We start from the raw sequence: 14039 nt of genomic DNA, 5'->3' as shown, positions 1-14039 counted from the left end.
TAGGCCGTAGTCGTAATAACGGGTGTTTATTGTAGTTTCTACGAGATTTTTCTGTTCATAAATTGTAATATTTTTATTAAACTCTCTCCACGCATTTTTTTTTGAATCCTTATGTTATTTTTCTGGAAAATTTCAAGTTCCAATATTTACAATATATGTGTAGGTTCTACAGGCTCCACAAATACCGGTTCAACAACGATAGCTGTTGCTTCAAGACAATCGGATTCAGCGAAACTGTCGTCACCCGAATGTCAAGATAATGCTTTCGATCAGTCTGGTTTGAATGGAGGTATTTATATTATATTTACACATGTCACACCCTCCCCGCTTCTTAAGTGACACAACTCAGAATAATAATAATCAAAATGATAGCTTGTGATAACGCACTATTCATGATTCTAACGAGTGTATTTCTGTTGTTGTCTCGAAACGACACTGCTTATGGATCATTCTTACGAAATTGGACAAAAAATTCTTAGGGACACTTCTTTATCTGAGGATGATGTCACTCTCCGCTATCCATATGAAGGTTTTTAACACCTGGCTGATGCGAAGATATATTTAGGAAAGAGTGGAAATTCAACTGTCTTTACGGGGAATCGAATCCACGCCCTCTCACGTGCCTGAGTAGAGACCTAGACAACTGGACTACAAAGGCAACGAATGCCTCAATCTTTCCTTAGATCCGTTCAGTGCACACGAGCTCTATGTAAAGATTGAGATTAATTGCATTTGTAGTCTAGTGTGCTCACCTGGCAAGTGAGAGGATGTGGGTTCGATTCCCCGCGAAGACAGTTGATTTTTCTCTCTTTCCTAAATATACCTCCGCATCATCCAGCTGTTTCGTCTTTACCCGCTATTAATTGAAATATAGTCAGCAATGAAGTTTGATAAAAATTCATGATGGAAAAAAATTAATTTAAATTTGACCATGATAAGGCGCAAATCCGACGAGGAAATTCGCTTGTTTCAGTACTTAACTTGATATTTTATGCTTGACAATAACATGTTCCATCTAAGCTCACCGGACAAAAAATTAGTCACCCTGGCGCAAGCACGGAGGTGTTAAACCGCTACAGATAGCGCAGCGGCCCATGGCCATATAGTGAGTGAAGTTGCCGGGTTTGGCGAGGTTTTGCTGTGGACTGTTCACCGTGTCTACAAGAAGTGATGTAACACGCGTGGTCGTGAAACACGACACCAGAACTGTGGTCGGAAAAAAATCCTAACTGAGAGGGACCGGAGACGAGTTTCACGGCTCGTGAATCAAAATCGCTTGCAAACCCAACAGAAATTGTTGCAGTCAGTGAATGAAGGTCCATCCCAACCTGTTTACGAGAGAACATTGCGACGGGAACTGCATGCAATGGAAATTTGGAGTCTTGTACCTCGAAAGAAGCCATTGTTCACACAGGCACATAAAGTTGCACGTCTCCAATGAACCAGAAATCATTCGGAATACAAATAGAAAGTGATGAAAACAAAGTTCTGTGTACAAATATATTTAATGTGTAAATTGCTGGGGACACAATATAGACCAATTTTTGGAGAATCGCCCGGATATTATATCCAGCAACAAGCCTGTAGCCACGACAGTCGTTTTTAATAACACAAATACACGTGCTAGAAACATGAACAATGCCAGAGATTGCTAACTCAGTTAACTACTAATTTTGAGCTACGTCCCTTTTAGAAGCGGACGTGCGATGTTACATTTGTACTAGATAATATACTTAGTTTTCATAAATGTAACAAAATGGATTTCCAAAAAGCTTCATAATTTAATGAAGACCACACAGCTGTATGAAAATATTTCTTGTATAGTGCGTATACTATGTCAATGGTAAGCTCCTATTAACCATGTCCTTAACCCTCAAAAGGCTTATCATAAATCATTCATAATACGTGATATCCGGTTTTTATTTTAAACTATTGAATAGTTGACAGAAAGTAAAATAGTCAGTGACTTTTTAATAACTTAAAGGACATTTCCCTTATGGAATATAACCATTTTTTTTTACTGTTTTGTGTCCCGTCGGGAATCGTTCCGGTTGCGACATTTATTCGATTGTATTCATTTCGTGCAAAAATTTATATTATGGGAGAGAGAGAAAAAACACCCATATATATGCATGCGTTTATCGCACATCATTCGCCATTGTTAAGAGAGGGGGGGATTGGTCATTCAAGGTAAATCCTCTTGTTACATTAGGACGTTGGATAATGCTTCGCTTCAAAAAACCGCCGGCAATTTTTCATTTGTATTAGAGCGGTGAAAGGTGGTCAACTATAACGACGGCTTTTTGCGAAACTTCCGCTATAGTATCCTTACCAAAAACAATCTGGTCTAGTAGGATGGGAAAAAAGCACGAGAGGTTTTTCCTATCAAATTTTGTATTATCCGTATATAACGCAGTGTTTCTCAACCTTTCTGAAAATAAGGACCAGTAAAATAGCTGAAACAATTTGACGGACCACTTGTGCCCCGTATTACGGGACATTCCTGTATAATTTTCGTTGTTCCGATTTTTTTTATACATTTGTTCCGTTTTTTCAACGATACTTATTTGAATTTGTAAAAAGTATTTACTAAAGTCGTAATACACTACATTTTCATAATGCAGAGTCCTGGCGTTCATACATTCATTGCATTTTCATAATATAAATTTTATTATGATAATTATGGCATAAGTTATAAATATTCATCTCTCATGTTTCTCAGGTTTAACGTTTTGTCCGCATTTTTTTTTTAATTTTAATTACGATCGTGCCTACTTCTGACAATTGTTGATGACAATTGACTATGTCCCGTATTTTAATGATTATTATTTGAACTCCCAGTTTACCGTATTTTTTTCTATGAAATATAGTCATCAGATCATTTTAATATTTTTTTCGTGAAATACATTCTTTTTACTGCGATTGGTAGAAGCTCTTTATTTCCACACTCTTCAGCAATTTTAGTAGAAATTGATAAATTGCATTTAAAACAATAAATTGTGATTTTAGGCAACATTCATTGATATCCCGTATTTAGGATCCCAATTTCCTGCATTCTCTTCGATGATGTATGGTGAACCTAGGTATGAAGGTATAATTTTATTTGAACCCATATGGATACAGCAAATATCAATTATCCAAGGATGATGTCACTCTACACTATCCATACGAAGGTTTTTAACAGCTGGCTGATGCAAAGTTATATATTTCGGAAAGGGAGAAAATTCAACTATCTTTCGAATCCGCCATCTGGTGGCGGTGTCAGCAATTGTGAGCTTTGGCCGGAATTAACTCCGATCGTCCATGTACGGTCCCGTTCAATGCACCGAGCTCCAAGGAAAGATTGTGATATTCCTTGCTTTTGTAATCTAGTAGTCCAGGGTGCTCACCCAGAAAGTGAGAGGACGTGGGTTCGATTCCCCGCAAGGGCAGTTTAATTTTCTGTCTTTCTTAAATATATCTTCGTATCAGCCAGATGTTAAAAACGTTCGTAAATATCAGTTACAACAGGTGAATAATTTCGTCAAATTTGCCTGCGGACTAAAGGTTGAGAAACACTGATATAACGAATCAGAGACCATTCATCTTCAGCCTTCAAAGTTGAAAATAGTTGTTATGAATGAATGCATATTTAATGCAAGGTGTGCGAATATTGTGTCCATGAAATTCAAATAAAAACAGAAAGACGTTGTGCTTGTGTTGTGACATTATAATGCTATTGAATAGAAGTACAAAAGCGGATAATCAATATAATGCATGATATGGAGAACAGACAACAGTGCACCTTGAAAATAATGTCCTTTGATTGTTCTTCTTCTTGATTTCGAAACAATGCGGGGAATCTTCTATGACGCTTTTCAACATATTCTATGGCAGCGTTTCTCAACCGATTTACGGAAATTTCGCCCCTGGTCGTTTCATCACCGGAACTTTCGCCTGCCCTGACCATGTGAGTGACGAACTGAGTGGGTGAATGACTATGTGAGTTAGTGAGGTCATTCATCCAAACACTTGGTCACTCATATGGTCAGTGTAGGAAAAATGTCCAATGGACGAAACGTAGCAGGGGCGAAATTTCCGGATCCCATCAGGTATATCTCGCAACTCGGTATATCGAGTATTCTGACTGAGTTGCCAATTCTAATTCGTAGATACAATACATGCCAGCTTGTATATGTTTCTCTACACACAATGCCAAAAGAAAAGTTCTAAACAGATTTGGTGCTGTATATAAATATAGACATTGAGTTTAATAAAAAAAAAATTACAAAATTAGATACAAATGTTCTTTGGAATGCCCTACAACCATGGCGCCCACATCCTGGAGCAGGGCCCCTAGGCTGGGATCTTTGGCGGGTCCCCAGGTCAGACTTTTACGGGCACATTTATAACGAGAAAAAAACAACACATGATCAAAATCGTCCCGGGCCACAGAGCTGGAGCCCTGTCAGACCCATCCTTGTGGGGGGGGGGGGCATGCCCCTATAACTCTACCAGAATTGCGAAGAGTACTAATTGAATGGAATCGTAAGGTATGATGCCATGGATAGCATGATTTATATGGTGGCATGATGGCATAATGCCCGTCTTGTATAACCTACGAGATAATTAAAAAAAAAATTTCAGACATTTTTTCAGGCATACATGCTGTTTTCCTGTTTTTTGCTACAGTTCATAAGTTAGTCATAAGCTCATAAATTTACATGATCACACACAGAAATGTTACGCATGGGAGTGAGAGATTCTAAAAATTAAAACATGTGATTGTTAACTTGAAAGCTAGGGGGGGGGGCACTACACACACACACACACACACATAATAACGCAATTGAGTGGGGAAGTTGTTGGGGAAAGTGGGTTGCCCCTGTCTGCAACGGATGGTTCCGCTACAAAGGTGAAACTACATAGGTCCCCTAGGTTATTTATTCAAATTTGAGAAATCTGATAACAATAGTTACCGTAATTTGCTGCGTATAATTCGCACCTGCAAATTTTGTGAATTTGAGGGATAAAATTCCTCGCATATTCTGTTGATAGTGAACAAAATATCCAACGCGAAGTTTTCAGTTCATTAACAAAACCCATGAAATAAAAAAGAACTAATCTATCAATTCGAAATTACTTAGAACAAGATAAGATCTTTGTTAGATTATACAAATAACAAATACAAACACGAAGGTCACAACATGCAAATTGCCCAACGAAATTAAGATTTTTTTTTTTCACAGTATGTCGATTATACGTTAAAAATACGAAGAAATTGTAAAGAATTCACAGGTAACAACGACAATTTTAATTATAATCAAACTGTCAGAGAACAGGAATTCTTTAATAATCCTCATACGAGTACTTGTGCGAATTTGAGTATGATATTCGATCTGTATTTCAACTCCACGGATTTTTGCCTTGAAGGGGCGATAAACTCAGAGGGGTGATATTAGGCATCAAGAGGAACAAAAATTTCCATAGAACATGGTATCGCAAACCACGTTTAGTCGGTGAAAATCACAAAAATACATATGAAGGGTATGACATCGAGTGGGTCAAAAAAGTCAATAACAAGTAGAAAAACATTTATTTGATAGCATGATTACAACACAGCCTGTGGTGTGCAAAATAAAGTGCAATAATAATTTCGAACAACTCCAGTAATCATTTCTCTTCTACTTTCTGACATTGAACTGTGCTGCACATGCTGTATTGTAATCATGTAAATGGTTTCTGTACTTATTTTACTTTTTTGCACTTATTGAACTTTATTTTGTACACCACAGACTCTCTCTCTCGCTGTGTTGCAATCATGCTGTCAAATAAATGCCTTTTTCTACTTATTATATTGGCCTTTTTGTCCCACTCGATGTCACACCCTTCATAAGTATTTTTGCGATTTTCACCGACTAAACGTGGTTTGCAATACCATGTTCTATAGCAATTTTTGTTCTTCTTGATGCCCTTTTATCACCCTTTTGAGTTTGTCGCCACTTCAAGGCAACACCCTGTCTATACACACTTTCAACTATGCTGTTTTTAAAGGAGCATGCTACTTATCAATTTCTTTATGGACCAAGGTACACAAGGATTGCATTCGAACGAATGCTACCAATAAGCTTATTGGTTGCACTTGCTGGATAGAAGTGCGCTTTTGTGTTGGTCATTAGCCTGTGTATCTCGGGTCGATCTCTTTCGTCTTTCTTTCCACAAGTAAGCTTCCTTTCACACTTTTTTTAAATGAATTTTTCAAATAATTTGAAATACATAATTTTAAACTTAAGGGATCTTAAGAATTGTGATTCACCCCCCCCCCCCCGGTCATTTCTTATTCTTGCTCGAAAGGGGATTTTACAGCTGGCCATAGGTTAAAGGTCAACACGAAAATGTCTGAGAACGGAAGGAAATGAGAAGACTTGGATCCCCATCATCATCCCTTAGCTGCCCCTTGTGGGTGTGGGCTCGGTCGCAAATAAGACAACACGACCCAACGAGGCCTCCTGTTTTTGACCTGAAAAAAAAACGCATAAAAAATATGGATGTCAAATATAAATGAAATACATCAATCTAATATAAGAACATATTGCACGAAAAAAAAAAAAATAATAATACACTGCCCACATAAAAAATATTATTGTTGTCTTATTCTAAGTATGGATAGTTTCTCAATTTATCCCAATATGTATTGTACTTCTTCTAAAACGTGCCAATTGTGTATGAATTTATGACTTCCGGAGATAAGCTTTTCGAATTATTGACAACCATATTAGAGAAAAACTTCCTACGACCCCACAACCTGGAGTTGTCCCTTACCAGTAGAAGCAGTTGATTGACTGTGTATTAATAACTCATGGTCCACCCTATCCATCCCAGTGAAAATTTTAAGCACTTCGATCATAGCCCCCATTCACCTGCGTTCTTCCAATGTAACCATATTCAAGAAATCAAGTCTCTCTTCATAGCTCAATTCTTGTGTGCCAACAAGAGCACGCGTAGCTCTTCTCTGCACCCCATCAACCTAAGGTCTATGTCCCTTATGTAGGTATGGTCTCCAAAACCTTACGGCATCCTCCAGTCCAGTACGAACTAAGCCTCGGAAAAGCGAAAGTAATACTTTGGGAGAACGCGAAGAGACCTTTTCCAGAATTAGGACTAATGACATCTCTGTATCCCCACTAATGATAAGGAATTGCGATTCTAAATCTTAACACTTTATAAGCGACACAGCAATCTCTAAACCTTCTTCAAAAGCCATATGACTTTTATAATGAAGTACGCTTTCTTTTCAGGGCGCGGTAGCCCAGGTCGATAAGATACTCGCCTAAAGCCGGGTTTTCCTAGGTGTAGGATTTTTCTTCATGTGCAGCATGACGAAGGGGATTAGTTAAAAACCTGAAATTAAGGTTCTTAACTAATTTCAAATTCAGGTTTTGAACCAATCAGCGTTTTCACACCACACGTGGCGCAGAAAATATACTTTTAGAAAAACCCGGCTTTTTTAAACTACCAAAAGATGTTTAGAGGTTTCGCGGGTTCGATACCCGGAGGGGTTCTTCCTTGTCAGAAAATTCCCTGGCACAGGGGTACAACAGAAACGGCGACATGAGCACAGAAAAAGATTGCTACCGCAGGGAGTCCCACATCGGAGGGGGGGGGGTGTATGCCACCAACCTCTCGGTGAGTATAAAACGCTACCGTTCGGAATCGGCAATAAAGTGTAGGTCCCGGTCTAATTAGCCATCGTGCGCAGAGCGTGACCGCGGTCGGTGCGACAAAAATGATCAATGATCAAACGCTTTCTTCAGATTTTCAACAGGTGTAAACTAAGGGGTATGAGGAAAAGTGTTTCATTGAAAAATGAACTTTATAAAATATCTGGCCTTGACAATGCTAAAATGAGAAGCTTTTAAGGAGGCGAGATATCTCGTCAATGCCGCTTAAAGGGTAAAGGGGTGGAGATTCTTAATCTTGAGGAATGGAACAGGTTGTTTGCTAAATTTATTAGAAAAAATGCCGATCCCTCTATTTTGGGTTATGTAAGCCATTCTGCTATCTTACAAAAGATTACTTTTTGTGGATTATTTTACAAACTATTCATTTTTATTCCAAGTTTAATAAAAAAAGGGAAATACGCTATGGGGGGGGGGCTGTAATTCGCACTAAAAACTTAACTTGAAATGTTGTTTTAACGTATGATCAGCTCATTATATACAGGTACGTACCGTATTCCTATAAATGACAATTTACCCCAACTGTGTATTCTGTGCTGATGTACGTTATTCATTTTCCGTTGATAATTTTTAGCTCGAAATAGTTTTCGGACTAAAATTTCGGATATGTGAGTATCATATTATACATGTATTCCGGAAGCTATGGCTGATAATTGAAAAAAAATCAGCCATCATGAATTCAACGTTGTATTCTTGCAGTGAAGTTGAGATTTAGACATTTCTACTCGCTATGACAGCATCTCAATCATTCGATATAAACTGTGGCTGTCGGATTATTTTTAGGAACATCCCCGAAGAGAACAGTGAGCTTCTTTATTCTGTTTTTGTCCTTCTGATGGTGGCTCGTGTGTGCGAATTTTGACGCGTTCAAATCTACAGTCGAGATCTCTTAACTTTCTCCTTTTCTTCAACTGTTAAAGAAAACCACCAAAAAGATCATCTCATTCTTCTTCTTATTTTTTTGAGATGATTCTCTTAGATCGAGAGGTTGTTCATTTGCCAACAGCAACAGGAAGCCTGCCATAATCTGCATCGTTCACCACAACGGGGCAACTCCTACGCCCCGAGGACGTCTTGAAATTCTGAAAAAAAAAAAAAATTAAGAATAAGTTTGGATTCACCTCTCATGCCAATTTACCTGCCTTTTTTCACTTGCCATTCACCTCTAGAGCTGTTTAAAGGATAGAAAAATAAAAAAATATAATGTTGTATTTTTTTTAAGTATAAAAGTAAAACTAGTATATCGGATTTCATTATTATTAATATTTTTTTGAAAGGCACATTTTACGACTCACAAGTTTGTAACAACGCTTAAATCATCCGCACGTCTCTCAATTTTCATGCAACATAATTTTTTCTTTCCATTAAAACTGAATGGCATTACGTATGACAGGAGGGTGAAGTGAATACGTGTTGCAATGTCTTTATCTGCATATACGATTCTGTATATAAGATCTCTTTGTCGCAATATCTTGTCAAATGGTATGTTATTATGGGATTATTTTGAATAATAAATACTAGTCATCAAAGTCTTCAACAAAAGACTGAAAATATTCATTTTATGTATTTTTCTTCCAAAGTCTAAAAACTACTTGTTGAGCGTTGTCGTTAACACTCTCTCCAGGGTCGTAACTAGGCTATGGCAACCAGAGCACTGCCCCAGGGCTCCGACCCCCCCCCCCCAATTGGGGGCCTCAAAAAATGTACACTCATTATGCATAATAATAACCCTTTCAAGAAGGGTTCCCCAAAGGAAAAGTCTGCCCAGGGGCCCCGGAAAGGCACACTACGGCCTTGCACTCTCGGTGAAAAAAGCTCAGTCTGATTAGTACTCAGGTGCAGTCATACGATGATTCATTGTTTTTTAATATTTGTGATACCTCGGCTAACAAAGATGATTCGTTCCGGAGTCGTTCGTTCGTTAGCCGAAACGGGATTTCCCATAGGTTTCTATAAAAATCGTTTGATACGTTCCGGCTTCTGCCTAAAATTTAAAAGATAAGTTTTTTTAAACACCAAGAAATGCTATAAAAAAAGACAAAAACTAATTGAAGGCTAAAATGAACAGCTTTAAAATTGTATAAATGAGAATATACAGGAAAATGAGAGAGAGATGCTGAACATTTTCTAGTACGCAACCAACACCAGCTCTAGTCTATTAAAGCTCATGTTGACATAACCCAATAGAGTTCGTAAGTGTCCCAGTATATTTGTGATTTTGTCTGCTCATTTCTGTGCCTGATACATGCACATTGAAAAAATAAAGCTCCTAGATTTTTCCAGACTAATCAGCTTGATGCTAAGTCTTGCACTGAAAGAACGCGTGCTCTGGAAACGCAGTCTCACTTTTTTTTAATGCATTTTCTATATTGACTGAATCTCATTTCATATGAAATGGTTCAAAAAATTTCAGAAAGAGAAGTGTAGGTAGGTATTCGGGCTCTAGTGACAGTAATTCTGGTGATTGGTGCGAAAATTAAGCTCACGATCGGCTGTTTTATGTATTTTATGTTAGTGCGCACATTCATGTAATCTAAAATGTTCATCATCTGAACCCGTATTCGTTAGCCGAGGCAGAAAAATCTTCGTTAGCAGAGAAATTCGTAAGCTGAGGCGTTCGTTCGCGTTAACAAGGATATCACTCTGTACAGTACTTACAGAATCAGTTTTTTTCAACACTTGTTAGAATTTTACATCTAATTGAGAAAATGTCAACCATTATTTTTTTACTCTCAAGTATTAATACATCTAAAATTTAAGACTTATTTTTCCTCTCTAGATGTTCTTTGCCCCTTACAGTAACTCAATACGCATCTTGTCTAGGTACATCCTTCCGTTAGTGAACTTGAGCAATTTATTCTCACTTCCACATTATTGCAGTACGATTCTATTTTCAGTTTCATGTTTTACTTATCCTAGAAATTCACCCTGACATAACCTTTTGCACAGAAAAGGATACACACAACACAATAAAATATAATCAGTAAATTTTTAATTTTACACGAAAAGTTCCAATTAATATAATGTTTAAAATTAGTTTGTTCTGCTTAAATTTACACAAATATTCGGCCGAACCGAGTATTTGGCAAATGGCCGAAAAGGCCTAATACCGAATAGCAGCCGAATATTCGTCCCATTTCTATCTCGAAGTCACCTTCACTGAAGCCCTGTCAGCCTCCTGCCAGGGTTGCCTTTAGGGGCGGCATATGAGGCTTCGCACCCGGGCAGCAGATGAGCTCGAGCCGCCCCTGTAAATGCTCATTGTGATTTTCTCCTGAAGGATAAAAAATGTTCAATTAAAATGATCATCTCTCAACGAATTTAGTCTTTCAAAGTAATATCATCATTAGAAAGACTTGATGAATACGATAGTTGCAGTCAGGTTTATAGGTGGTCTAATAACTGTCAAAGAAAAACTTTTTATTTTGGCAAAACATGCCATTTCGATCTATGACAGGATCTTTAACACGTTGTTCACGGTGAAAGTGCGTATCTAAGATGGTAAAAGATTAACATGGTGAAAATTGCTTATCTAGAATGCTTAATTTTTTTTTCCCGATATTGAAATCACGAGGTCTTGATCGACAGAACATTCAAGTTGCTTTCAAGGATTACCGTGAAGCGATCCTTGATTGAAAGGATTATAGTTGAAGCATATATGTGTCAGTCTCCTTACGGCCGTTCTTCCAATGTTGAACTAGCGGACTTGAAAAAGGTGAAAAAACCTTTGGTCTAATAAAACAGATACGTTTTGAAATGAAAGTGGTTACAGCTTCTTGAAGAGTTAAAGCAGCTTTATTGAAAAAATTTATCTTGAAACTTTGATGACAAAGCTGTTTTGCCTTATAGGTGCTGTTTAAAATTTACAAAACCTTTACATCCACACGTATTGAGAATCGTATATGTTCCGTATATGTTTCTCGTCCACTACGAGAAATCGTTAGCTTAACAACTAGGTCTCAACCATGGGGAAGACGTTCAAAAGAGAAAATGCTTGTTTTAACTTAGCTAACTTTAACAGAGGTGCCTAGAAAATTAGTATAGTGTGAAGCTAATCACCGTTTCTTAAAGTTAACATTTTTGTGTGTAAGAATTATTACTGTCTTTTGTGTGTGATTTGAAGAAACCGACGTTGCACGTCATATCAACCTTACATTTAACCATCTTTTGTAAAATCCAACTTTGTTTTAAACCAAATAAATGGCTTCCTAAACATTCTGTTTTGATATTTTAGCTACTTTTCATAAGGGTTTTTAGGCAAATGGTTTTTTTGTTCTTCAAACTAATCAAAACCAAGATAATCTAACATTTGACAATGTTTTCCGGCTGAGATTGAACTTTACTAACCTTTTGACAATTTTTGTTTGGCTGTTACTTTACTTGCCTTTGAAAATTTTTTTGGCTGTTACTTTACTTGCTTTTGACAATTTTTTTGTGTCTGTAATTGGCAACTTTACTTACCTTTCTTGGCTTATATGATTTTCAACTTTATTTGCTTCAGAAATTTGTTTTTAGCTGTAATTGGCAACCTTATTTGCCTTAGAAAATGTTTTTCGGATGCAACTGACAGTTTTACTAGCCTTTGACAATTTTCTTAGACGTAATTGGCAACTTCACTTACATTTGACATTTTTTGGGATAATTAGTGATATCCCGTATGGATCTTGATTTCCCGTATTTTTATGAAGGAAATAAGGCCAGCCTGGGCTCTTTTATCGTGTTATGTGTATTGGGAACATGCAGTTTTGAGCTTCAAACGCGTAGCAAAACACGCTTGACAACATAATTGAACATTTCTGAGTAACAAGGAAACAGTTATTTTCCGGATATTATGCTGAGGTGAGCTCGGAAAGAAAAGTCATCACGTCTCCGCCGTGACTCGAACCCAGGCCCTCTTGCATACCGGGCAAGCATGCTATCATCTACACCACTGGAGACACATGAATCTGCTTCGAGTCCCGGCGGAGACGTGATGACTTTTCTTTCCGAGCTCACCTCAGCATAATATCCGGAAAGTAACTGTTTCCTTGATATCTCTGGCTGAGAAAAAAGTCATCTATATTTCTGAGTAAGTTTTAGATGTTTGTTTTTGTGACTTCATTTTGGGCGCTTTCCATGAATTATGAAATTTTGCGATGTTAATTAAATTGTCATTTTTTTGCGCCGAGTACAAGCGCTGTCTATTGGCAAATTTTAAAGCATTTTCCCCCTTCACCAAACAAAATTCCATTTCTTCAGCAGTATTCATGCAAATTTTCAAGCCATTCTTACTTTATAGTATTTTGATACCGTGACTTCAATTATAATTACCCTGTATTTCAAATTTCTACAAACAGGAAGAAAGAAGTTAGTTACAACAGATATTTTTTTTTCAAAATTTCATTACTAAAATGAGTTAAAATCTTATTGAAATTTCACGGTGCTTTTGTTTCCATTTTTGTTTCTTAAATTAAGTTATGAAACACGATCACACAAACGAGTGATTTTTTTTTCATACAATGTAAAGAAAAGGTGTAGACTACGCTCTTTATTTTTGCTCGGAAGATGGAAATCCAAAAGTGTTTCTCATCATCCGGGGTCTGGAAATTTGCCAAAATTGGGGAAGATAATAGCATGTTTTACCACAAAAATATATCTTAGCATGAAAAATATCATGTTTTTATGGTTTGCACAAACCATTTAATTTCATCCAGCATATGTTTTTGAGCGTTTTTGTTCCCGTACTAATTTTTGCTAAATATGACTTTTTTTTTCCAACCGAAAAACGAGGAGATGCATTTGTTTAGGAAACTGACAAAAAACTTGAAAATTTCGTCCATTATCTACCATCTGTTTTGTAAAACAACGAAAATATATGAAGTCTCGTAGCCTTTAAATTTTTCCAAACTAAATTCACTTCATCATGTCGATACACGTGGGAAAACTCGAAATTTTTAAGACGATTGTAACTATTCGGATTGATGATGGGACTGCTTGGTTTTTTGAACTGTTACCAAGAGAATTATGTCTTGGAAGGTCTTAAGACGTACAGCTCTTGTACGTCTTGGTACATCTTAAGGGTAAAGCATAAACTAAGGTCACAGTTGATGTATTCCTAAAGGCTAGTGAATTTAGTTGGATGGTGTGCACCCTGTTGAGGTTACGTATCGTTTTTCTCCCGTTTCCAAGAGCCGGCTTTTGGTTTGAAGATCGTATTTCGTCCGACAAGAAACAACCAATTTGTTTTCTCACGTTCCGTCTGTAAAGACGGAGGGAGTTTTCGTATGCTCTGTCAGCAACGCTTCGGATAAAGCATAGTTTTTTACGTAGTCGTACTTGGAG

At 37.3% G+C, this 14039-nt stretch overlaps 1 protein-coding gene across 5 annotated transcripts in view; it reads left to right on the top strand.

Annotated features, from left to right (window-relative positions):
• The window catches only part of LOC149085248 (uncharacterized), a 109539-nt gene that overhangs the window by 31775 nt on the left and 63725 nt on the right, over nt 1-14039 (top strand). For all 5 annotated transcript variants that reach the window (XM_089233147.1, XM_089233146.1, XM_089233143.1 and 2 more), the window contains exon 4: nt 164-289. In XM_089233147.1, coding sequence (XP_089089273.1) covers nt 164-289 — 126 coding nt within the window. The remainder of the gene's footprint in view (nt 1-163; nt 290-14039) is intronic.

The sequence above is a fragment of the Pholcus phalangioides genome, unplaced genomic scaffold (assembly GCF_987345545.1).
Source record: "Pholcus phalangioides strain wild (caught in Gottingen) unplaced genomic scaffold, Ppha-v1.0 ptg000007l_1, whole genome shotgun sequence".
Classification (NCBI taxonomy): domain Eukaryota; kingdom Metazoa; phylum Arthropoda; class Arachnida; order Araneae; family Pholcidae; genus Pholcus; species Pholcus phalangioides.
Note: the sequence above shows the minus strand (reverse complement) of the source record. Positions and strands in the feature narration are given on the sequence as shown.